The sequence below is a fragment of the Alosa sapidissima genome, chromosome 13, assembly GCF_018492685.1.
Source record: "Alosa sapidissima isolate fAloSap1 chromosome 13, fAloSap1.pri, whole genome shotgun sequence".
Taxonomy (NCBI): Eukaryota; Metazoa; Chordata; class Actinopteri; order Clupeiformes; family Clupeidae; genus Alosa; species Alosa sapidissima.
This window is the reverse complement of record NC_055969.1, coordinates 6379030-6406078: the sequence shown is the minus strand read 5'-3', so window position 1 is coordinate 6406078 and position 27049 is coordinate 6379030. Positions and strand designations below refer to the sequence as shown.

Sequence of the window (27049 nt, the reverse complement as noted above, 5' to 3'; positions counted from 1 at the left end):
TGCATATCAAAGCATTCACGGTTTCTCTGTCTTCATCCCTCCTCTTCACGGACATATTGAACTTTCTTTGAGGGGTAAAAAAAAAAAAAGAAATGATTGCAAAGTGATTGTAAAATGTCATGTCAGGATGAACAAAAATGGATTATCAAAGAGGGGAGAAGCGTAGAACAACAATGAAGGACAAAATGTCAAGACTCTAGACAACATCACTGAAACCCAGATTTTGCCCACAGTTTGTGTGTGTCTGAGCCTGTGCGATTCTATTTGAGATAGTTGTGATGAGGGTGAAAAAGTTAAGGTTGATCATCTCTCCTGGGTGGCTTTGCAAATAAGCATTCAGTGGAAGTTTGCCGTATAGCTCTCAATGCAGAAATCGTTGGTGCCCTTTCAAGCACAAAACCTCAAATAGAAAGTCCTGGCTGTGATTATAGCCGACTATGGAAAAGATGAATTCTTAATGCTGAAGAATTGGTGTTTGAAATTGCATTAGTTTTCATCACTCTTAAGCAAAGAGTTGCATCTATGTAATGTATATGCGGACAGATCATCACAGCACTCAGGAGGATACATTGCTCTTAAAATCTTTAAATCTGTAAGTAAAACTGTTTTTGGACTAAAATCTTTGAACTGTCTATCAAAAGCAATTTCCAAGCTTCTTACTCTAGGGTTTCTGTCATCTCTCTTTTGGTAGAAAATTTATTTCGGCAGATTTTTTTTTCCCAACGAAGGTAGCTTTTAATTCTCAATCTCCATGTGACAACTTCCAAAAATTATACCCCATTTTGAAGCTCATTTGTAAGCCCAGTTGTTATGCATCTGTAGAGGGACACGCTCAGCTCTGACCTGACAGACAAACAGTAATTGGCTTGTAATAACAGAAAGATGTCCTTCCTGCCCTGCAGAGCAGAGCAGATACATTTGTGTGTGGGTGTGCATCGTTGTGAAACAGTACTATTCATGAGTGTGTGTGTGTGAGTGTGTGTGTGTGTGTGTGTTTGTGTGTACAGTACATGGGTATATTTGAGAGCTATGTACATTCCCTGTTTGTGTATGTATGTGTGCATCCATTAGGATGCCTGCTTCTCCCCACAGTACACTGGCCTCTAAGCAGGCTTGAGAGATGTAGCTGTGGACTGATTAGATATGTCACTACAAGTACATGCATTCATGTGGAATTGGGTCTGGGGATAAGGGAGGCATTTGTGTGTGTGTGTGTGCGTGTGTGAGTGTGTGTGTTGTGTGTCCGTGGAGGCACCTCATCATGATGAGATGCTCTGCTCCCTGAATCTCTCTCATGGAGAACTTTTTAAACAGATCATTAGAGCTTCACAAGCTTGAACCAAAAATGATCCGGGATATGTTTTCCAAAGTAAAAGTAGCAAGGTTTCTTTGGCATCAGATTTTGGCATCAAATCTTCATCCTTATGCTCATTTCTAATGTTTTAAATCTGTGCTTTGGAGAAATAGCCCCTTGCTTATCAAAAAAGATTAAATGTTATCACAGTGGAGACTTTTTATTGGTTCTGAACTGTCAGCTTTGGTACAACTAGATGCCATTAAATTATAGCATGGAGAAACTCGCCAAAATTAGCAGCTCGCCAGGTTTCTTGGGAAAGATTAGTACACTGATAATCAATCACATGTGCTAGATTTTTTATCAGACTGATTAATCGGCTATTGAAAGTGGTGGAAGTCCAAGTACAGAAATGATTGCTTGAAAAGGTGAGCAAAGATGTGGAAAATAGATACATCTTATATAAAAAGTTGTGAGGATCCATTTGTTGAAAACCTTGCAGAAAGTTATATGATCTGTGTTTCTCCAGGGAAAAGCTGTTCCTCCTACTGCTCTTGTGCCTTTGGGTTCACTAAGCTTGATTTCCCATTTGCTTCCGCTTAGGTTGTTGTTGCCGGTCAAAATCTTCACTGCTCTCCGGATGATATTATGGCACAGTCAATTTCAAAGTAATTTTAGTCTGTACCCATTTTTGCACAGTGGAATGACAACATCAGACATATATTGCTGGCATTGTTAATGCTACATATTCCATTTCCAAGAATGTGTCAATAGACAGAACTGGAATGGACTGATAGGGATCTTGTATGTTTGTGTCTGCTAAATAACAGCATGGCAGCCTTTGAAAGAGACATGTGGGCAATGAAGAACAAACTGCTGGACCTGACTGGTCTGAACAGCTGTACTGTTGTCAGAAAGACACAAGGTATACACCGACTCATATATCAGCTGGTCATCATTTGATATGCCCCCCCCCTCCCACACACACACACACACACACACACACACACACACACACACACACATATGATGCTGATGAGGAGCTCTGGACTGTTCATCTCCCCCATAACGAGTCTCCGTCAGAGCATCAACTGCCCTCTGCCAGAGAGTTTGTGATAATCCCAGCGGTTGCTAGCACTACTTTGTTGTGTTTCGGACAGACTTGTCCAAATTAGGTGTTATGCATTTACATTGCGGCGGCGGAAAAGCCCTAATCCGAAATGATTAAAACTGAAGCTCTGAGCTTAAAATGGGATCAGAACGCTTTTCTTCCCTTGGACAGACAAGATTTTGGCAGGTCAACGGTAGTCGCCTGCGAATAGCAAATCTCTGGCAGATCGCGTGTGGCAAAGCTGTGCGCTCCACTCCGCTGCCAAGAAACCGAGCGGGTCTGGTCCGAACGGCGGTGTGTCGGTTGTGGAGTATTTGTTTTCTTTTAAAAAAAAAAAAAAAAAAAAACCGTGGTACACACGGAAGGCCCTTGTAAGTAAGACACATCGAGGACCGGGATCCAAAACAACATGACAACTTTCACGGCAACCATTATTGAGCACCCTCTCTCCGGTGTCAATTATTGCGCGCTCAGAAAGTGGAAAGTATAACGATTCATCAGTTGCCCCGGGAGAGTCGCGCCACACACTCCTCGCCTCCCTCACCCTGCCTCTTTTGTGTTTGCGCACACTGTGCCCAGGACTATTTTTCTCTGTGCCATATCACTTTATGTTAAAGGCAATCCGCTATAATGGCACGGCATGGTCTGTGTTTCTTATTAAGATCGGGCTGAGATAGGCTTATTGTTGCAAATGTAATTAGTTGTCGCAAGATAAGTGAAATAGCTTGGGGTGTAATAAAACCCACAGACTCTTTTTAAATTTGTCCAACCAACTCAGAAGGTGGCATATGTTCCTTCGTTGTAGTTTCCACATGACTTGGTAGGCTCATTGTAAAGCCATAAACATTACCAAATGCATTTCTGAATTATATGTGTTAGATTTGCTTCTGATTTGCTTTTAGTTTGAAGTTTTCTATCTCCCAGGGGATTGATTAAAAAGAAAATGCGTGAGACTTTTCAGATGTTATACAGCTAGGTTTTCCTTTAAAGAAAATGTTTGCGAGGTGACCGAGCACACAGAAGGACCCGGATCATTCATATTTTGCCTTTTACAGCCGACACCGGTCCATCTATCTCCTCAGATGGCTGAGACCTTTCTTGCCGTCTCTGTGGGCGCAAACCCAACTGCTTTATCATCCAGAGCTGTGCCCAGTGCTGTGACCACGGTGCATGGACAGCCTGCCACCAGCTGTCACAACTCTCTCTCTCTTTCTCTCTCTCGCTCTCTCTCTCTCTCTCTCTCTCTCTCTCTCTCTTTTTCTCCCTGACGGTCTCTGTCTGTCTCTTTCTCTCGCTCCCTGGCCCAGACGTGAAATCAATGGGGCCTCTTGAGACCCTCCATCACCCAAAATATCTGCAGTGTGATGGCGCGAGTGTAGCGCGGTCGATAAGAGGGTCTGGCTTGCCGAGATGGGAATCGTGTAGAGTATACGAAACGGACTACCAGGAAGACATATGAGTATCACTTTAAAGAGTGGAGTCCTCTCTTTTTTATGTGATTGGGGATTGGAAAGTGATAGAAATGAAGACAAAGAGAGAGAGAGGGGGAGGGAAAGAAAGAAGACAAAGAGAGAGATAGAAATGAAGGGAGGAACCAGGGCACGCACAGGTCTTAACTCAGACAACTCCCCAGAGAAATAAAAGCAAAAATGACTAATCTCTTTTCCCCTATCCCTTTGTCCTTTTCTCTGACAGTGACGGACTGCAGGCTAGTGCTGGACGGCCTGCAGAGATACGGCCCCATGCCCATGTACCTGCCCGTCCAGTACCGCGTCCTCAACGCAGAGTCCACCTTCTTCCTGAAGGAGGCCAACCAGGACATCATGAGGAACTCCAGCCTGCAGGCCCGCACCGAGCTCTTCTTCATCCAGCAGGCCCACCGGACCCCGACGGTCAACGCCAGCTACGGGCCGTACTCCGTCCAGCAGCCGGTGCCCATGGACCTGCTCGGGCCCTCGCTGCTGGGGAGCTCGTCCTCGGCCACCACCTCGGCATCTTCCTCATCCTCGCCGCCCCTCTTCACCTTCAACTGGAAGGTGCAGACGTTTATCATCAGCGAGCGCATCTACCCGAGCTGGCCCAAGGTGCAGGTGCTCTTCTACGTGTCCGGCCGCGACTGGGACGACTACAGCGCGGTGGACCGGCTGCCGTGCGTGCGCATGTTTGCCTTCCACGAGACGCAGGAGGTGCGCGGCTCGTGCCGCCTCCGCGGCGAGCTGGGCATGTGCGTGGCCGAGCTGGAGCCGCTGGCCAGCTGGTTCAGCCCGCCCAGCGTGGTGCCCGGCAGGCAGCGGGCGCCCGAGCAGGCCGATGGCACCCCCGTCGAGCTCTACTACATGGTGCAGTCCGTTGACGGCGGCGGCGGCAGCGCCAGCGAGTGCAACGCGGAGGACTCGCGCAAGCCGGCGGGCATCCGCGCCGCGCCGCCCCAGCCCGGGCCCATGGGCTACTTTGCCGGCCCCACGCCCATGCGCCGCATCGGCAGCGTGCGCCTGTACCAGCCCCTCTCCGAGCTGCGGCTGGACAGCACATTTGTGGTGATGCTGCCCTCCAGGCCCATGCGGCAGCGGGAGACGGTGTCAGCTTTCCTGGCTGCCTCCAACCTCTCCCCGGTGGAGATCTTCACCCTGAGGTGAGTGCGAAGATGACACACGGGCACGTCAGTGCACCACCCTGGCGCCGAAGCGAGCCATTTATCTTCTGTTGTTGTAATTTCCCCTCATGTTTTATTCATTGTGTCTTGTTTTCTATTCTTTGAGCAAACTGAGCCAACTTGGAATCGGCGACAAGCAGATATCTCCTTGTTTTCCTCACCGAAACTGATAGAGGTAGAAATTAAGAAAACAAATGAAGAGCTAGTGTGAATTGATAGTAGCGTCTGCCAATAGATGCACAAATTGTATTAACGCAATTCTCTGTTCGCTTGCTGTACTTCGTTCAATTAATCTGAGATATGCTTGGCTGCACTCTTGGATTTAACCTAATTCAAAATGCATGCATTGTGTTGTCACGTGTGGTATGTCTATGCATTTTTTATTTATTGGGGCCATATGTTTGAACACTTGAAAATGTAATTCCCCATTTGAGCTGACACCACAAAAGGAAGGGATTTTTTTTTATTATTGATTCATTGAGCTCACAGGCGACTAATTAGATGATTTTTTTTTATGTGATGAAAAAAGAAGGCGACACTTAAAGATTATGCTCTGTGAGTGCAGAGATGCAAATGAGCACGTAAGCATCAGCAATTACTGCTCGGTTTTTATTTGGCCCGCGCTGCGCTGGAGGCGGCGGTGGTGATGGAGGTGGCGGAGGTGATTGTGGCGGCAGCTTTAAATCACGGGTGGATGAAATCCTCTCCCTGGCGCTGACTGATGCTCTGACAAAGGCGCCCTGCCAATCTGTCACCCTGGGTGAGCCGGCGTATTAGGCCTCGCCACGTTTTCCTCGCATGAGTAATGATGAAGTCCCGCTCAGCCACGGCACTGGCGCTAGTTTTAAGGGGTTGCATCTATTTGGTTAGCCAGCACTTGAATCCTATGAAGACGGCTGTCTTTGCCCCCCCCCCCCTTCATTCCTCTTGTCTCTACTTTCCATGCCATGTCTTTTCTGAGAGATGATCACAACTCTAGTCTCAAGCTGACCACTTTAATCAGTGATAAGAACTCAGAGAAGCAGTGCCTCATTCTTCCTCAGTTTTCGGCTATGAAAATGTTTGAATGTGGTTAAAGGGCCATTTTAAATGAATGCCGTATGTGGGGGGGGGGGGGGGTAGTGGAGCAGTGGTGCTGGGCTTATGATTTGTGGTGCCAGGGAGGATTATGGGCTCTGGCTCAGCTACTTCGCGCCGCCGCGGCAGCTGGTATGGGTGTTTGTACTCTCACTCGATAAGATCCTTGAAAGGGTTTTTTTTTTGTTCTGTTTCCTTCATCGGCCGCTCCTTGCTGGTTAAATGTCTTTGTGCGTGCTCCAAGCCTCTGGCCCCCAGCAGAGACGGGCACGGCTCTGCTTTGGGGCGGGCAGCGCTCCAGGACGGCACCGATGTTTTTGCTGTTAGCAGTGGCCGTCTGAAGCCTGCTGATACAGAGTGTCTTTATTTCCACTCTCTCTAGTGTTCCTGGCTTGATTAGGTGTGTGTGTGTATGCATGTATGTATGTTTCGGTGTGTGTGTGTGTGTGTGTGTGTGTGTGTGTGTGCGCGTGTGTCCGTGCATGTGCGTGCGTGCGTGTGCGCGTGCACATGCGTGTGCGTGTGTGTGTGTTACTGTCTACATGTGTGTGTTTGTATGAGGTGAACCAGATCGCTCCATCTCCTCCTGCCTGTAGGATAAGCCACCCCCAGCCTAGTTCTCCTGGTGTTTACACAGATATGATATGAAGAGCGAAAGACAGCCAGCTCCCGCTGCCTCCCTGCCCCCAGCCTGCTCAGAATAACCCTCAGCCCTACAGGCAGGCTAAGCACGCCTCGGAGCCCTTGTCGAGGGGTCCCTGTCGGACATCCATACTGAGGTCAGGCCGTGTGGAGCATAATGAGGCTTTCTTCGCTTTAAATTGCTCCTCCGCTGGTATTTTTTTCTCCCTTTTCACACGATTAAGTTTTGGTGCCATTCATAAAGGCAAGACAAATGGTTAGCCGTTTAAGGACCCCTGGTGGGAAAGTTTGTATTTGCTCAGCTGCAGGGAGATTTAGTAACATTTTAGGGGGGAAAAAATCCTGATGACTTTTCATTTTAGCAACAGCATTTGCTGTCCCACAGGCATCAGTCATTTTTTAAGTGTGTAAACACAGGGTTGTTGTTCTGTGCCATAAGCCCAGCCCAAGGTTGTCACAGAAGGACTCCGACTATGTTGTACATGGGTTAAAATAGGCAACATTCCTCATTGTTGTTAATGGGATTACACAGCTGCATTTGTCTTTGTTTTTCTAAGTAGAGGTAGGAGCGGAAAGCATTACCTTCTTCAGTGTGTGTAAAAAAAGATACAAGTGCCCTCGGGTTACAGAAGCAAAGCTACAATACCGCATGCCATTATAGCTGGCATTTCATTTCTTCACCCCCCCCCCCCACCTCACCTTCACACAAGCTGAGTATGCATCTACACACACACACACAGAAGACTACACACAACTCACCTATGAATGTGCATGTATGTTAGACCTCCTCCCTCCCCCTTGCAGTGAATGATGCCCGACTTCCTAGCTCATTAGCGTATCAGAGAGTAGTAACAGGTTGAGATGGGATTTACACCTCATTCATAATGTATATGGCATCACGCTCGCCTCCTGAACAAATTAACACCCTTTTCAAAGGATAAATAGCCCCAGCTGGATTATAATTTTTGACTACACACTTTCACACGTTTCTGTCAGTCCCTCAAGGGCTGCTGATAATGAACACAAACAAATAATCTCTTTTTAGAGAGTGGGTGCCTTTGCTTCATCCTGTAGCGTTGAATTTTTAATGATTCACTTTTAGTCAAATGTCCTAGATTGGGGCGTTACATGAAGGGGGGCTCAAAGTGAATCTGGCCATTTGTTCTTCAGACACCTCAAATCCAAGTTCATTCTCATTCCATTCTACAGTTTTGAGAAATCTCTCCTAAATCCCTCTGTTTAAGACGATTATACCCGCAAGGTGAGAGGGGTGAAGAGTTGAAAATTGCATTTTTTTGGTACTGTGTTATAATTAGTTATTTGAAGGGGGGGGGGGGGGGGGGGTCTCTTATACTTATTATGCATACAGTACCACATCTCTCTCTCTTTCTCTCTCTCTAATTCTCCTGTCCCCCAACTTCTACGCCATTTTCAACAGAATTTTTCCAACCATGTATTTTTTTCCCCCATGAGCCCCTTTACTTTGCTGATAAGGATATTCCTTGTGTCGGGAGGGCTCACTGCGAGTCTGCTAGCTACGGGTACCAGAGCGGGCCTCTGAACCTGATTAACTTGCCAGAGCAGCTTATCGAGCGAATCCTCCCCATTCTCCCCTATACCCCTCTGGGGTCGCCCGTTCCTGTTTACTTTGAAGGCACAGACGCGCTTCATCTGGCTATTAATAAGTAATTAATGATTTGCATGCAGAAGGAAACTTGTTCGCTCACTAGTGCTAGTTTGATTCGGCTCTGTGCGGCGCCCGCTTCCACAAAGCAATCAGCGCGACGCCCGCAGCGAATAATCTCATCGCACACATTTCCGCCTAATGATTTTTAATACTTCTCCTCCCATGACTTTGCGTGCTTGGCAGTGACAGACATCTGTCAAAAGCAAGCAAGGCATGATGGTAAATGGATGTGGAGTCTGATGAATTGGTTGTGCCTTTCATTTATTCGGTTGGTCCAAAGTATTTGCGAGGAAATCATGTCTTTTTTTTTTCTATTACCAAAATATTCATAAGTAAGACATTAACATTCATAGTACATTAACAGAAGATACAGTAAATAATGAAAGAAACTGTAATTACATATTCCTCTCTGTGGAATTTGTGTTGTGACACTTTCAAGCCTGACAGATGTTAGGCTACAAGTCAAGAATGTAATGATGCGTTTGTTGTGTTCTAGGCCTACATATTTCGGATGTCATTTCTGGCATTATCTGATATTGTTGAATAGGTAGAGAGTTTAGTTCTGCGCCAGTCGTTCTATTATATCACACATTTCCACTTGACTCTTCCTTGTTTACTTGAATTTATGAAAGTCCACACTCCACAGTGTCAAAAAAAAAAACCCTTGCAGATATTGATGACAGAGGCATTGTTTTTGCACTGTCCCTCTGCAGCATAGTGCCCTGGCTGGATGCGCTAGCCATGGCAGAGGTCAACGCTACAAACAGCCCGCAGGGGGGACAAAGGTCAGGTCACGTCTTCCTTTGGAGGGTTGGGGGGAGGGTGTCGGGGCTCCCCGCTGCCTCCACCCCCACGGCTTCGACTTACTTTCTGTTGTTTGTGATTCAGAACCGGGGCCCTCTGATCCCATGGTCTCCGAAATCGGGGATGACATTTCCCCAAAGCACGAGCCTCTTGCACTCCCGCTACTTTCTCGACTTTTACTTCATTTCCTTTTGTTATGCGCCCGCGGACGTGCGCATTTGTCCCTGTCATCACCAGCACGTCAACAGAAGGCCTCGGTTGCTGACTATGTTTAGCCGCATGGGTGAGAGAGAGAGAGCTCACAGGCAGTCTCGCGCCAACACACACACACACACACACACACACACACACACACACACACACACACACACACACACACCCATCCCCCACCTCACCGCACCTCCTTAGGTTAGTGAAACGCTCACGCCGCGTGCTGTAGCTATAGCAACATTCAGCAGATCAGGTGAGCAGAATGGCACCCAAAGGGCACGTATCCAATCCGTCTCGGCGAGACCCAGTGCTGGAGTGGTTTGTAAATAAATGCAGAGATCTTATTTATTGTGTTTATTCTGCTCCCGGTAGGGCATTCTGGCAAAATGGTGAACCACGCAGGGTTGGGATAAAAACCATTTTAAGATGAAAGGTTTCAACTCAGCATCCGAGAAGTGGTCTACTACAAGGAGAATAAGCGATCAGATAGAACATTAGATGAGCAGGAAAAGAGCCTGGACATTCCACTAAATCTTCCCCCTCTAAACGGTGGCCCCAAGGAGAAGCTATGGAAAAATATTCATACCACATTAATACCCCCCAAGTTGTATTCTGGCCTCATTCTGACCATCAGCTAGTGGGAGCTTACAGTAGTTAGGGGTGAGGCCTTGATCTCTGCTCAGCAGGGCGCGTGCAGTTTTGGAGTGGCGCCCTCCGTGCGGTCTGTGGGTGGCTAAGCCTTGATCTGCTCATCGGGTCCTGGGCTCTTGTCAGGTCAGATAATCCCGGAATCACCAGATAACAGCACTAGCATTGATAATCGCAAAAAAATAAAAAGCTGTGTTGATCTTGCTTGGCGCACAGTCATACACATATAAAAACATCGCTAAATGAGTATTGAAAAAGACTCCACAGGAAGAAGGTCATGATTGTAGCACAGAGCTTATTGGGAAAGAAGAGGGGGAAAAAATGCCCCCTAAAGAGGTATGCTGAGCTAGAACTTCTACCCCATGGACCGAGGCTAGAGTGGGAGCCCAGGGAGAGATGGAGAGAGTAGGAGAGAAAAGAGCAAGAAAGTCAAGAGAGAGAGAGAGATAGAATAGACAGATAGAAAGAGGTGAGGTTGTCTCCAGACTGCGATCTCCTCAGACGAGCTGTGTTTTGAGTGTGTGTGTGTGTGTGTGTGTGTGTGTGTGTGTGTGTGTGTGTGTGTGTGCCTTGTTCTTCGGCGCGCTGCAGTGTAATGTGCTCTGAAAGGCACAGAGGAACAAAGGCAGTGCGGAGCATCTCGAAGTCTCTTCTGGGGCTGAGCTGATACCAAACGCTGCCGAAATGTCTTCTATTCACAGCAGTCTCTCCTGGGAATTCATCTGTCAATGCCGTCGACGAGCCTAGATCACCTTGGGAGAAGGAGTGGTGGGTCCCTCTCGCTCCATCTCTCTGGGTCTCTCTCTTTCTGATGGTTTTGTTCAGCTAAATGTCTTCTTTTGCATTTGTGTGTGTGTGTGTGTGTGTGTGTGTGTGTGTGTGTGTGTGTGTGTTTCTCTCTCTCTCTCTCTCTGACACAGACTCTCTCTATCTATCTCTCTCTCTCTCTGTGTTTCTGTGTGTGTTGTGTCATAACATCATTATTGATCCATGGTGAACAGATGCACTGTTAAGACACTGGCTGCTGAATTACTGATTTTCTTTTAAAAAGTACCCCTCCCCCCAAACCCCCCCCCCCCCCCCCAAAAAAAAAAAAGTCCACGCATTACAAAGATCAGTAGAATTGTTTTCACTGTCCAACAATCTTTAGTCGAATGGTGGAAAACACACACAATTACAATCCAACAGAGTTTTCCCCTCACGGATGAATAACTTTGATAAAAGCAAACAAAAAGCATCCCCCGTGTGTTGAACTGCAAATGCGCCTGACCAGAATACTGATGGTTTGGCAGTAGCATGTGTTTATTAGCCCCTGAAATAAACTCTGAACTCTGCTGCCAAGTGACAAACAGGTACACACTGACTTCACACATACTGTATCCCCGTTTACACAGTCATTACATGGTAAATGTATTTCAAAGCTGAAATATAAAGCACAGGTATGGACTTTCACTGTTTGTGTGTGTGCCTGGCTGCATCTTCTTGCACACTCATGCTCAACACAGACTTAACACAAACACACACACACACACACACACACACACCAAAACATCTGTAGAATCTGTAAATTAGAATCCTATCTGCTTGGCCTCCCACTCTCTACCTGGTGAGATGAATATGACTCTTAAGTTGGAGCGTGGAGAGGACGGGAGTGTTTGAGCCCTCGGGGAGCTTTTAAAGAGTCTGCTCACCCTCACCTCATAGCCCGGTGCTTGACCACTGTACGGCTACTCTCATTTATACCCAACCCCCCCTGGGCAGCGCGCGCGATCGCGAGGACAAGAGAGACGGCTCTGGAATGAAGATGAGCACATTCAGCGGACGCCCCAGCTGTGAGCCCGAGCACGGACAGAAGAGCTTTCAATCACAGGGGAGGAGAGAGAGAGAGAGAGAGAGGAGAAGACCTGCAGCAAGCTTCCCCAAATACAAACAACCCCCCGGGGGATCAATCAGCTCTCGGGCAGATCTGTCCGCTCAAATGGATTAGCCATCATTCACTCGGCTTTTGTCACACGGCTAAATGAGGGGGGGGGGGGTCCGGGTCCGGGTCCGCTGCCGCCGCTGTCTCGTGCTTAAGATGAGCTTTAATACCTTCCAGCAGGTTTTTGCTGTGTAATCATACGAGGCAGGATTGCCGAGTGCTCGGCTGGCTGGCTGACTGGCTGGCTAGGGAGTCGGCTTCGCCCAAAGGCTACAAACTCACTTTCGCAGCATTAGTTCTTCGCCCCAGAGGAGTCTGCCCTGGCCTCTGTAAATATCTCCAGGCGAAGTAGCGAGGGGGGGGGAGGAGAAGGGAGGAAGGCATGTAAGGATGTAAGGAGAGCTCAGGGTGCTTGCTCAGCGAGTATGTGATATTTGGGGGGGGGGGGGGGGGGGGGGCAAACAACTTCGAATGGCTCTCTGTATCAGGGGTGCTTTCGTCGGAGCCCTCGCGCTAAATGTCTGGCCGCGTGGAGAATTGAACTATCACAGGAAGTGATAAGAGAACAGAGATTCCAAGCTATTTTTCAGATGACTCTTGCGCTCTCCATAAAATGCCTGCAGAAACCTAAACCTCTTCAAACGATAAAAATGCACTAAGCACCTATGGTTGAAGGGCTGTGCAGTAATCACTCGGTGCGTTTCCCAAAAGCATAGTTAGCAACTATGTTAGCAACTTACATGCTAAGTACAACACAACTGTTTCCCAAAACGATAGTTTGAATAATGGTGGTGCAACTTACATAGTCCGATGGATTGTTAAGCTACACAAGTGTGTCCCAAAACCATAGTTCCAATGAACGTTCGTGTACATGAATGTTTGGGGGTAGCCGTGGCCTACTGGTTAGCGCTTCAGACTTATAACCGGAGGGTTGCCAGTTCGAATCCCGACCAGTAGGCACGGCTGAAGTGCCCTTGAGCAAGGCACTTAACCCCTCAGTGCTCCCCGAGCGCCGCTGTTGTTGCAGGCAGCTCACTGCGCCGGGATTAGTGTGTGCTTGGAAACTGTCATACCTTACAAAGTACTATGTCAGTATTACGGTTTTGGGAAACAGTCATACCTTAGATGTTGGTTAGTTCAACTATGCATCGTACAATGTTGTAAAAAGCTAACCTCCGTAGTTGTACAGGAAACGCACCCCAGGGTTTCTGATGCTGTGTCGACAAGTTGGTAAAGTTGCATTTTCGAAAATGTGGTTGAGTAAAAAAGTATTCTTTCTTTCTTTCTTTCTTTCTTTCTTTCTCTCTTTCTTTCTTTTTTCAATCCAAACTTGGTATCAGTCTGATCAGGAGATGCCTAAAATGTTTGGATAAGATAAAAAAAACAGGCAGAAAATGAAATGAAGGAAATCAAAAGTTTTTTTTCTCTAACTGTGTGTGTGAAAATCTGTGAGTGTAGTTTCATTAAATGTTTCCCTGATAAAAACAAACAAACCGCCCAAACTCTAGGTGAGTAATCAGATGAAACCCAGAAAAGTCAGAAAATTACTTCAAGCATCAAATCCCAAAGCAATTCTTTCCTCAAAAATCTAAGGCGAGAAAAGAGATAGATTCTATTCAAGAGATAGAAAATGCTTCTTTTTTTTCAAATTACATTTTATGTAATCATATTTCAAGCTTGGAAGCAGAAGATAAAAGTCTGAAACTGTTGGAGATGGGCAACTTCAACTCAAACCCATACTGTTTGTCATATGTAATGTGTACTATGTAATACACTATAATATATATTAATATTGAATTTATATGCATTTGGATTTATTGGAGCCTATTTCTTATATATTTAAGACTGTTCCCTGATTGCATGATCAGTGATCCAAGCAGCTATGGTCAGAGAGAAAATCAAATCAGTATATTAGTGTCTCTTTCACTGATCGGATGTGACATACACCCAGAGAGCAGTGGGTCAGAGAAAGAACTGACTAGAACAACTTTACAAATTTAGGGGCTTGTCACCTTGTGAAAGGGCACCTTCATTTCTCCCATCTCCCCAACAGCATCTCTCTCTCTCTCTCTCTCTCTCTCTCTCTCTCTCTCTCTCTCTCTCTGTGTGTGTGTGTGTGTGTGTGTGTGTGTGTGTGTGTGTGTGTGTGTGTGTGTGTGTGTGTGTGTGTGTGTGTGTGTGTGTTAAGGCTGCCTTTCTCCCGCACCTGCTGATGTGACTGTTCAGCGGTGGCCAACAGCCCCAGTAATGAAGTGCAAATCAGGGTAATGTGCTCAGTGATGCGCTGGCTTTTAAAGATCAGCCCAAATTGATTTAGTCCCAGCTCTGCTGAGGCATTAACAAATAATAAAATGGAATATAGCAAATATGTGTGCCCGGGCACAGAAATGTCACAGCCCCCCTCTCCCACTGCCCAGATGCAGAGAGCAGGCAGCTGAGAGGTGGCACAACTGGTACTCTCAGAGCCAGGCAAGCATTGCATCCAAATCACTTATTTTTTATGGGAAAGAGAGAGAGAGAGAGAGAGAGAGAGAGAGAGAGAGAGAGAGAGAGAGAGAGAGAGATGTGGTGGGGTGGAAGTTGGAGTTGGGGTCAGATATGCTGGTGCACATTTGTGGAGGCTGTGAATGCGGGATTATATATCCATATTGTGGCACGTTATCAAAACTCATTATGGAGTGCAGTCAACCTCATGAGTTATTGGTTATCAATTAAACTGGAATATTCTCCAGTTTAATTGATAACCAATTTACATCTAATTTAGCCCGGGTCAGCTGATGAGTCAGTGGCTATGCCCTTTGACCTTCTGGCTATCGGCTGTGTGTGATAAATAGGGATTAAGTCAGCTTGACTGAGTGTCAGCTTGATAAATCTGTCATCTTGATGAAGGGTCCCTCATGCTCTCGTTTGCCTCGTGCAAGGACTGTAAAATCCCACTCAACTAGTTTGGGTCTTCAGTATCCCTGTGTGAGTTGTCTTCTCAACTCCCAAAAGTCTGAGTATCTTTACAATTAATGATCTTATTACACCATAATGAATAGGCAATGAGATGTAACCATCCGCATTAACTTGTTTCAATGGCTACAAAGATGAATTACCACTGTAATGACTTTTTGAAAAATATTATTTGCATATCCATGTTTAATCTCTTCATTTCATTTACACGCATTGATGTTATTTTTCTTATCATCTCCAAATCAATAATGGATGCCTCTTCAGAATGAAAAAACAGCTATGCCTAAAGCTCTGTTGTAAATTATACTTATCGTAGCAATCAGAAGCTAAAACGTCCTAATCAGATTCAATTAAATAGCATTCAAATTCACATCAGCACATTTGTGCACTTGAGGCTGATTTGTGTGGAAATAACTTGGTAATGTGTGAATACTCATTCATTGCTTCGGCTTGTATTAAAATTCCATAATAATTTTAATTTGATCTGTCTCCCAAGGTTTTGAATTTATATTGAATGCAGAACATATTTTGTTAGTCTACAACATGAGATTTGTCAACATCAGAGATCTACTGCTCCCCCACCATGTTGGTCAACACATTAACTGTTGTATTCTTTAGGGAGCAGGATAAAGGCTAGCCCGAGATTGAGTCTCAGCAAATTATTTCTTCCGTTTGTATTTATTTGAATCGATATTCCGTGTGTGTGTGTGTGTGTGTGTGTGTGTGTGTGTGTGTGTGTGTGTGTGTGTGTGTGTGCATTTGGGACTCTTACAGTATTTATAGACCTTTCCCATAAGCCATCACACTAAGTTGTAGCACAGATAGTTGTAGCACAAGTCAACATGAGCCAATTTGCCTGTGCAGTCATATGCAGAATCAAGTAACTCTTAAGCTGACACAAACTCACAGAATTGTAAGCACAGTTTACACATGGCTTCCTTTCATACTTCACACACAGTTTGACTATTAGAGATTTTCTCAGACTATCTCTGCTTTTACATTTTTGGATTTGCTCTCACTTTTTCCGCAGAGGCCTTAGGCCAAAACATGGCGGCAGACAGCCTGACCCTGTCTGGCCTCAGCACTCAGGCTCCGGGCTGTCGCCGCGCTGGCGGTACCCCTGGCTAATCCACCCCGTGGTCCTCCCCTGATTATGCTGCTCTCCCTCAGGCAAAGCCCATCCAAATATTGGATCTAGTCTAGATGATCCACCTTAAACCAACATCCTCTGTGCGAATATTTTGTGAAATATGAAATATTTTGATCTGAGATTTGATATTTTGGCCTGAGACCCAGGTCAGGATGGACTTATCCTAGAAAAGACGGGCGTTCAGTCGAGCCGCGTTTGGCCGTCGGTATGAAGGGATTGGCATTCCTGACCCCCAGAGCCAGTGGCCCCTCTGCCTTGTCCACTGTGCATCGTGTGCCCTTGCCATGTGGCCTGGTTAGTAAGGTGATTTACAACTGCTAGCTTTCATAAACCCCGTAAGAGCATGAGCATTTGCAAATTTGTATTTTTGTACTTTGCCCCACATCCATCTATCCCCCTTTCAAGGTTATCATCAGTGGCACGATTTTTTTTCCATCCTTTAACCCAATGCAAATAACCTAGTGACACACTTTTGTTACTGTTGTTTTTTTGTTTTTTTTTGTAGACCACAACCCTACCCAGGCAGGTTGAAATGAAGGTCAAAACATATGCATGTCGCACCCGTTCTAGACAGGACTCAGAGAGTGTTGTTTTTTAATGAGAAGTTGTGGTCGACACTCCAAATCAGGACACTCATTTCTTTCTGTATTGTATTTTCTAGCAATGCACCAGGGAGCCATTTGCCCATCGTTTAAGTTTGTCATTTCATCGTAATGGGAATGTAGCTCTGCCGAGACCTGGTTTTCTAAATCATCCCGTAAATCATGCTGAATCCTCTGGGAGATCCTCTCTCATTAATGTGAGCAAGGCAACAGCATGTAGGTTTTTTTTTTCTAAAGCAATGATATCAGTTGCATTACATTTACTAGGAATGCTTTTGAAGTAGGTCTACATTACATTACTCCATCTCAGTGTCTGTTTTACCCCACTGACCACAGTGTGACCTGAGCAATAGACAATGTGAGCTGCACCTTTTGCCCATCAGGATCCAGAACTGGTTTAGTATTGTCTCAGTCCTTTTTTTATCATTTTTATAGCATAGATTAGGTTTTTATTACTGCTCGTATATTAAAAGGCCATAAAACTGTATAAAAGCTGACACTGATGAAAGTACATTGGGCAAAGTGTTTATTTTGCCAGTTTCTGACACAGAGTTCAAATTTACAGTACATTGTGAATTCCAAAGACATGTTGGTCTAAGTCGCCCTCGCCCACATATCACCATTAGCGTAAAAAAGCAGTGTATCCCAGAGTCAAATATATTTACTACTGAGTTGAGGAGTACAGAACAGCCTGAACTTAATCTACACTATGCAAACCCTAATGGTCTAGCACCCTAATGTTCTAACAGTGTTAATTGGGTACCTAGAAGTATTATTAGATATGATTGCAACATCTGTTGGCCGCATATTTTTGGAATTCTGCCCCTTCATTGTGATTAAATGGTGGAGGACTGTTAGCCTCGAGCAGACTGTGAAGTCCCAAAAGTCAGTCTATCCAAAAGGCCATAATTCATTCCACAAGGTAATGAAAAACCAGGCATACAAAAACACTGAGATTCATCTTTCTTTTTTTTTTTACCCTTCAGCTTTCATACATTGACATTTCATTACCTTGCCAAGTGGCGATGTATTCCATTCCATTCAGATGATGGCATGTTTTCATATTTACTCAAACAGATGCTGCCATACCTCTTCTTTCAATCACCATCTGGTTTCCATAGAGACCAGAGCTTCACAGTTAATCTTTTGAATATATTATTTTTGTCAGTCTTAATTACATGTTTTGTGCCACACCTTCTATTGTGGTATGAACTTCCTCCATCACGAAAAAGGTAAATATTTGCCCCATCTCCTCACTGAGCTACTGCTTGGGGCATTTCACTCACCTGACCTTGCCACAGTCATGGCTTCCCACGTCGATGGTTTCACCGTCAGTCAAGACAGCTGATATTTATAGTGTATCAATAACCAGCAGGCTCAGCAGACAGAGCATCAACATTTGCACAAGTTGCCAGAGTGAAACACTCCAGTGTGCACACAAGCTTCTCAGTATTTCACACATTAAAATAGGCTCAATTGGGGAGTAGTTTTAGTCAGTGAGATTAATTCAGTGTATTCAGTAGAATTCAGTGTTTCTTGAGGAGGGTGTTGCTTTTTTTTTTCTCACTCTCTGCCTGGCTTTTTTAGTCTGAAGGCAGTTTTTCCCACCTGTTTCTGTAATGACCACTAAGCCTATTATTTCCACCCAGCCTCTGTTATGGAGAGTCTCTGACTGTTTCTGTGATTTGTGTTTTTGTGTTTTTGTCTGTGAGTGTTCGACATGTTTTGTCCGTTTGGAGGTTTCTTGTGGAGTTGCAGTGAAATGCTGCTGTGTGCATGCTGATGATAATTAGGGTGTGGCACTGAGCTACTCTACTGATCAATGCATTTGAAAAACAGCTTTTGCTTTGTGTTTAGTTGGGTTTGTGCCTGCATTGTGTTCATCCACTCATTTGCTACATAGGGCAATAGAGTGAATAGCCACCATATAGGCTATCAGACTATCAGCCTATGTCTCCGAACAAGGGAGGGGGAAATCATGCAGACATTTATTACAGTGATAGGCAACTATCTCTCTCTCTCCCTCCTTTCCTCTGTCCTCACTCGCTCCTGCTCTCTCTCCCATATCTTTCTATCTATCTTTCTCTCCCTCTCTCCCTCACTCGCTACTGCTCTCTCTCTCTCTCTCTCCCTCACTTGCTTCTGCTCTCTCTCTCCCATATCTCTCTATCTATCTTTCTCTCCCTCTCTCCCTCTCTCCCTCACTCGCTACTGCTCTCTCTCTATCTATCTCTCTCTCCCTCACTTGCTTATGCTCTCTCTCTCCCATATCTCTCTATCTATCTTTCTCTCCCTCTCTCCCTCACTCGCTACTGCTCTCTCTCTATCTATCTCTCTCTCTCCCTCACTTGCTTCTGCTCTCTCTCTCCCATATCTCTCTATCTATCTTTCTCTCCCTCTCTCCCTCACTCGCTACTGCTCTCTCTCTATCTATCTCTCTCTCTCCCTCACTTGCTTCTGCTCTCTCTCTCCCATATCTCTCTATCTATCTTTCTCTCGCAGTTCATTGCACCAGCGGGGCCTTGCCTCCACCCATTCCTTGCTTCATAAGGTTGCTAAAAGCCTGGCACCACACAGCAGCACCCATCTCTGTCTCCAGATCACCACCACGCAGGAATCCCCCCACCACCCCCACCCACCCATTCACCTTTACCTAACTCTGCCCCTTACATTCCCTCACACTCAGGCTTTTACGTGAGATTGATGTCCTTTTTCCATCTCAACAGGCTTTTTTACATGTACCCCTGTACTCGCAAAGTTAATTTCTCAGAAAGGCTGAAAGAACTAAGTGGTTTTCATTGCTTTGTGTAGAGGAATTGTTGTTTAACTGATCCCTTTTAGCTACCCCATTCGCTTTGATTTATATGACCAATCAATCTGCAACATTCACTGCCCCACACTTAATGGAATCAGAAGCCAGGTGAAAGTCTAAGTTGTACAATTATGGTAAAGCAAATAGTGAGGTGAATTAAGTCCTCTGCAGAGGGTGTGCCAGAAATGAATGTGTACACACTTAATTTATGTTTGATCTAAAGACGTGACCTGGCTTATTGGGAGTTACCTGCCAGTTAAAGTTTCTAAAGTTTTCCGTTCACCTTTGTACCAGACGCTTTTCTTTTTCTTTTTTTTCTTTTTTGTCCTCTTCACTGGATATCTCTGTCTGCCAAATGTTCAAACTGTTTTTGAATCCAGATCAAATCCTACTCCAGGCAAACTGCATCACACACACACACACACACACACACACACACACACATGGAGCAAGAAACATAGAACTCAAAAGAGACAGAGACAGAGCGAAAGAGAGCAAGAGAGAGATAGAGGGAAGGAGAGAGAGAGAGAGAGAGATTAGATCAGAGAATGGACAGATGATGTGCCTGCCCATGCAATATGTAGTGTCTCTGTGGCGCTCCACGCGAGGCTGTAATGAAAGAGTTTGGCCTTGATGGATGGACGAGAAGACCTCGCTTCTTGCCTCTCGATATCTTCCCTTTGAGACAGCACTCCAGTTTCATCTTTTCACCCTCTTCATGCCAGCACACTGAAGCCAGAGCTCACTCACTTACCCGCACGCTCCCCATCTCTCTCTCGCTGCTCCATAGGCGCTCAACACACATCGCTCACCAGCGTCAGTCTGTTAAAGGCTTTGTCTGAACTGCATGCATGTTGTTGATGGAGCGGCCTGAAACATGTACTGTAACCTCTGCAGAGATCACACACTCTTCACATTCCCATCCGTTCCCTATGTTTATTCATGCAGTTGCATATGAATGCAAACTACTGCTGGACAGGGTCACCCTGGTGTGGTTGTATTTTGCATTGTGTTACAATGTTTTCTACAAAATCTTTTTTATAGTTCCCTTTCCTGTTTACCTAAAATCTCAACTCTTCTCTTTCAGTTCAGTAAGCTTTACTGGCATAATGCAAAATACATCTTTACATTGCTAATGGAAACCTAAGATTAAATATAGATAAAGGAAAGTGTCCGTTTCTACTTATTGCTTTGTTTAATAGATTATTTTAGCTACTTTAGGTTCTATTAGTTTCATGCATTCCATCCACATGTGTAGGCTATGTGTTGATGTTGTTTTCTGTGTGCATTGTATAGGTAAATGCTTGGGTTAAGTCTCTGTAGTGCTGGATACAGCAGGCGTGGAGTTTCCCCACCATCCCATCTGTGTTAGTTCTGGCTCAGTCTCAACCAGCTGGTGCCACTGCTGGGCTTTCTTACAGTGCGTACTGGGCAGGAACAGGCTGCCCGTGGGCCTCACACAAGCCTCACACAAGATGATTCCGGAACGATATTCCAAAGAGAGCAATTTAATGAGCCTTTTACTGCTGAGAGGCAGGGTATTCTTTTTTTTTTTTTTTTTTACAAAATCATAAATATTATTTGTAAGGCAAAAAGAAGTGGATTTGAAGTTGATGATGAATACAGATAGAGATGGGAGAAGAAGACAAGCTCATTCATATTACTCCCTGTGGCTCACGCAACTTGATATCCATACACGGAAATCAAAAAGAAACCCCGGCGCACCTCGGCCAATAAAGGAGTCAAGAGCCGCTCATGACCAGAAGACATGAGAACAATTCGGAACATTCTTTGAATGATGCAGAGGGCTTTTTTTTTATTCGATGTCATTATCCACGGTTACACGCCACTGGGCAGTAAGCGGCGCTCGGTGACTCACAGAGGCAGGGGGTGAGTCATTGTGCCAGTGCTGGCTTCTCGCCGGGCGAAATGACGGCACGAGGTATCCTGAGAAAGCAGCGCACAGGGTTTTGATCAACTCGGAAGTCATTAACGCAACAGAGACTAGAGACTCTCTCTGGTGCCTTTGTCACAGATGTTGAGAGAGAGAGAGAGAGAGAGAGAGAGAGAGAGAGAGAGAGAGAGAGAGAGAGAGAGAGATAGAAGAGGCACAGAGTGCGAGTGAGAGCAGTTCAAAGTTGCACTCTGCCATGTGGATGTACTCCTCCATCGGTTCGTTGTCGTGGTAATGGTGAGAAGACCTGCATTCGAGATTGAGATGCAGGCATAGAGGCTACCAATCCATTATTCACGCACTGTCAAAGAGATATTTTTAAATGATACACGGAGGAAATTTATATTTAAGTGGCTTTCATTTGGGCCCTCGTTGATTTCATCACTGTTGCAGCACAACTGCAAATGATGCACGAGCACAAACATCTCTGACTAACATGGCCAGCGGTGAACTCTCACATAACATTATGACAATGACTTGTGAGTCATAATTGAATAATTTATGTGTATTTAAATTATGTAGACAGTCATCAAACAGAGAAGGAGTTTAGCGAGCATTCTAGAATAACAGCATCACAAAGCTTTGTAGCCGCCTGCTTGAGCATGCTTGTACTCCCGCACTGTGTGTAATCAGAACAAATTGGCAGGAACATTATGAAACACACAAAGCCCAACGCTTGTTTACTTGACAGCACACGACCCAGCTTACTGTATCTGTATCCAGTTATCTCCAATATCAGCTTCTCACAATCAAATGAAAAGTCCTCTGAATGGCGGTCAGGTAATGGATGGCCGAGAGAGCTGGCCAGCCTAGTGCAGAGTGGGTCAGGCTCCTGTCAGCGGACAGCTCTGCCCAGCTCGGCAGGTCGCTCCAGCTGGTGACAGCAGCGAAAGGAGAGCGGAGGCGGAGAGCGAGGCGAGCTAGGGGAGCGGTCGGCGGCGGGCGGCGGTCGCTCACATTGATTGGCTCTGAGCTGCGTCATTAATGGGATCCATTAGCCCGACACGGCGGGTCAACGCGGCCTGACTGACAAACCCAGTAAACACAGATGCCCCTGGCAGGCAGGGAGGCGATTAGCATCTCGGGGAGCACCACAGGAAAAGGGGGGGGGGGGGGGCACACACACTCACTTGGTCAGTCAGAGATGGGGAGGCAATTAGCAGCCACAGAGAGTCTCGTGGAGTGAGAGGAGCAAACAAAATAATAGTGTGTTTGTAAGGAGCTTAACCCATACACCTCAATTTTGAAGAACACAGCCTCGGTTGACAGGGTGTCTTTACGCCATCTGATGATAATGGATACACAGATACTGACTAAAGTAAGATTAAAGAGAGACAGACAGACAGACAGACAGACAGACAGACAGACAGACAGACAGACAGACAGACAGACAGACAGACAGACAGACAGACAGACAGACAGAGAGAGAGAGAGAGAGAGAGAGAGAGAGAGAGAGAGAGAGTGATAGAGGGAAGTAGTTGTCTGAGATGTCATTCTTATGACGGGACATTTTCTGACGAACAAGAGGGATTCATAGACAGTGCTTTTAGTCACTTTGTCAACCAGCACATAAAAAGCCATTTGAACAATAGCTTGAATCCTTTTTAATAACCTCTTAGCACCAGCATATCACATGCAAGAGGACACTACAATTTTACCAAAACCGCCCCAACACATGAGTTCCACATAGCCACAGGCTAATGCATTGAACCAGCCAAAGTGCCACCGGGCTTTCTCTCTCATTGCCACACAGGCACACTTTAACACCCGCGCACAGCATCTGAAATAGCCCCGGCTGAAACGGCACTAGGGAGATAATGGCTGCTACCTTTGAACCTCCGATAGCGGCGCATTATGGGCATGACAGGAGCGCAATGATTCACAGTTGGCCACAAAGTCGCACCATTGCAACATGACAATAGCTGTCAGTGTTCAGAGACTGGTGCAGGGGCTTTGGAGTCTCGTCGCTGTGTTTGGCCAGTACTCAAGGCATTTCCTTTTTGTGGGGAGCATGTGTGTGTGTGTGTGTGACCAGTGAGAGTGGTTGGCCGGTGCTCAGTGCATTGAGTGACAGTGGCGGTGTGCCGTGCCGTGTCGAGCCGACTGACTAAGTGTGACTATGTTTTTTGGCCGGCGTTCACAGTGTCCTTCCTATCAGGGAATCTCAATTGAGCCATGCTGGATGCTCGTGGGACGGATATTACTGTCACCTTGCCTCCCAGCAGGAGCAAGCCCAATCATGAACTCATTATTTGAGAGAGAGAGAGAGAGAGAGAGAGAGAGGATGTTATGGAGAGATAGGTGGAACGAGAGACAGGCAGATGGCACAGATGGGTCAGCTGAATGGAGAGAGTGAACAGAAGACACCAGCAGACAGAGAGAGAGTGCAGAGATGGAGTGAGTGAGAGGAGGAGATGCATGGTGAACGAGTAGGGCGAGGAGAGGAGTGGAGATGAGGAGGAGAGAGATGGGGAGAGACTAAATGCATGGGTAGAGATTAGCTTAGTCTGGTAAGGACCGTGAATCCGACAACGTTAATCTCATTTCCCATTTGCCGTGTTGTCATGCCCCAGTACGTTTAACAAGGCCGATAATGAAAAACTGGCATTCGACTCATTAATTAAATTAGACCCTTTTATCCCAGCATCTCCTCTCGACCAATCATCAAAAACTTCCCAAAGACACACACACACACACACATATACACACACACACACATACCTTGCCCAGGTCACACATATTCCTGACATTAGTTATTCTCTAATTCACTTGTGCCCTCCGGCCCTCAGCTCCCCAGAGAGACAATGAAGGCAAATGTGTCTCAGCCAGACAGACAAACTCAATCGCCCCAACAGCTTTCGCCTTGATGGGATTCACCTGCTGGGCTGCGGGAAATGAAAGGTGTGCTGCGATGTTAACCAGCCCCCGAATGCAATTTAGCCTAGCTGAGCCGTCGGCTAATTCATTAAAGCTGTTTGGTCCGAAATAATGTGTTTTCCTTTATTTAATTCCCCAGCAGTTTTCCTTAGACGTTGAGGCGCACTAAATGAAACGTGCTAGACTCGAGGCATTGCAAATCAGCATCCAAAAGACACATTCTGTTGTTATCATGACATTTGCTACTGTAAGGTAGAATCCACTATGAGAATAATTATGTCTATGAGAATGACTACATCTAGATAAATGGACAATGGCATTACTTGACCTGGTGGCCAAAAGGCAATTCACGCCACAGCTTCCCAACTTCAAGTGTTTGCATCTACTGAAACCCGCCCGAAAGGGTTGTTCACTGCAAACCCACCATGAACACCATGTTATCAGACACTGAGGGCCTGATGTACTAATGCTTTTGTGCCCACTTCAGATGTATTTGTTTCGCAACGTGCGCGTAAAATTTTTTTACGAGGTATGCACAAACAGGCCGCTCTGAGGTAAAAGCGCAGACTGCCTGTCGCGTGAGCTGAGAATGTCAAATTGTGCTTTTCCTTCTCATGCATATGCATTCATAGGAGGGCCAGGAGAAAGTGGGAGTTTCGTGTAAAAAGATTGGAGGAGAAGCGTAAATTGCGCCTAATTAAGTATTCCCCTGTATGTACGAAAACTGTTCATCAAAGCTCACGTATATTTTGCGCCTAAATATTTCGGCCTTGTGAAAGCAGGTGTCAAATGTGGTTTGCGGTAAATACGTCAATAATAGAACCTTTCAAAGACAACAGAATCGCTATTTAGAGGACCAGTTTTGCATCTTTGTACTATATATTTCGTTTGGCCTTTCGAATGTCTTACTTTCACTTTCACTTCATCCACTTCAACTTTCCTACTTGCTAGATTTGACCAATCTTCCATAGACTACGTGCACAAGTAGTTTAGAACTACTGCTCTTCATTATTTTTCTGCTTGTTGACATCATGAATTGTATTATTTCATGATCACTAAATATTTGATTCCTTTTAATGTTGTCATCAGTTAACTTTATTCAACTGCGCAAATGAAGATCAACATTAACATAAGTGTCATAGCGTGCGGTTTCTGCGGGTTGGCCATGGCGCTAATAATGCTACGTTCGCAAATGTACGTAATCTGGCCCTGAGAATCCTCCACACTGCTGCTAATTATCATCTTCTGCATCTCCATTGTCACAGAAATCCCCAAGATGAATGTTATTTCAAGTATGTGCATTTGTACTGTGTGCATTAATGTAACATATATTTTATTATTTCATTGATCATTGTTATGTGGGCAGCAGTTGGATCAAGTTTTCATTACAATCTTAAATAAGAGCCATATACACGTCCCAACATCTGCTTGGCCTGGATTGATGGAGGTAGAATGTTCTCCCAGGCCCTTAAGGGATTGGCCAGTGGCAAATGCATAGGGATGGGTCCTAGGAAACAAAACTAAACATCTCCGAGTGTTTGGTCTCTTCTCCTCCTGCTACTGCTCTCCTGAACATGGAGGTTTTTGGGTCTTCTGTGCTTCCCTTCTTGCCCTCTCTTTCTCTATTTCCTACTCAGTTTCTCTAGTTCGTTCATTTCAAAAGTTTGGTTTTGGTTTATATCTCATGCAGTCAGGTTTTCCTAGCTTTCTAATATTCTGTTTATCTAGTTTCTTTTGTTTATTCATCTGTTGGTTACAGTACTTAAACCTTTTGGTTTCATCTCACACTCAGTTTACCTGATATCTATAACATTTAAGATACAGTTTATTGCTTTAATAAACTATTCATTAATTTACCATTCATACGTCATGTACTACTTTAATGGAGTCAGATTAGTCATTTGGGCAATATTTGCCTAATCTAATGCATTCTACTTTCTAAACCTTCCAGTCAGATGTTTTCTGTCATTGGTAACGTTTTGCCTGTCCTTACAATACACAGACAGGATGTTCATTGTGTTGGTGTAACAGTGCTAGTGTTAAGTATTCAGTAAGTAGTGTCCTGCAGGGTTCTCTCCTTCATCAAGGAGTCCAGCAGGTGTGGCTTTCACAGTCCATCATTTCTGCCTGTGACATCCCTTGGAGTGTGTGTCATGGGATTGTAAGAGGGCGGAATGGTTAGGTGTGTGTGTGTGTGTGTGTACGGCGGGGGGTGGTCACTCTCTCATTCACCTTCCCGAAAGGTCACTGTTGTCGAGGAACAGTGTTCACGCACTAGCTCCGTTGGTTCACACCTGAGCAGCATTCCAATTAGACCTCCGGTGTATCGGCCTCCATTATCTTTCATAAGGTGGGGCGACCTGCAACTCCGCTTAGTAATCAGTTTTAAGGAGAAGAATGCATGTCACAGGGGGAGAGGAGAAACACTGACACCCTCTAGTTTCTTCTCTCCGAGTATGATTCATGGGCATTTTAAAATTCCTCACTTGTTTGAGTTTCCAGAGGGTCAGGGCAGTAGTAGTCTGTCTCTCGAGTTTCCCTGTGTTGCTGTTTAATCAGAGCTTGAGCGCTAAGCACACCACACACAGTCGATCTTTCATTAGGGATAAATTTTCCTGTCTTTATTCACTGTTGTCTTAAGTAATTAGATTT

At 45.5% G+C, this 27049-nt stretch overlaps 1 protein-coding gene across 2 annotated transcripts in view; it reads left to right on the top strand.

Moving 5' to 3' along the window:
• The window catches only part of si:dkey-112m2.1 (transmembrane protein 132D), a 156280-nt gene that overhangs the window by 57433 nt on the left and 71798 nt on the right, over nucleotides 1-27049 (top strand). For both annotated transcript variants that reach the window (XM_042059216.1, XM_042059215.1), the window contains one exon: nucleotides 4101-5037. In XM_042059216.1, the coding sequence (XP_041915150.1) occupies nucleotides 4148-5037 (890 nt within the window). In that variant the 5' untranslated portion in view covers nucleotides 4101-4147. The remainder of the gene's footprint in view (nucleotides 1-4100; nucleotides 5038-27049) is intronic.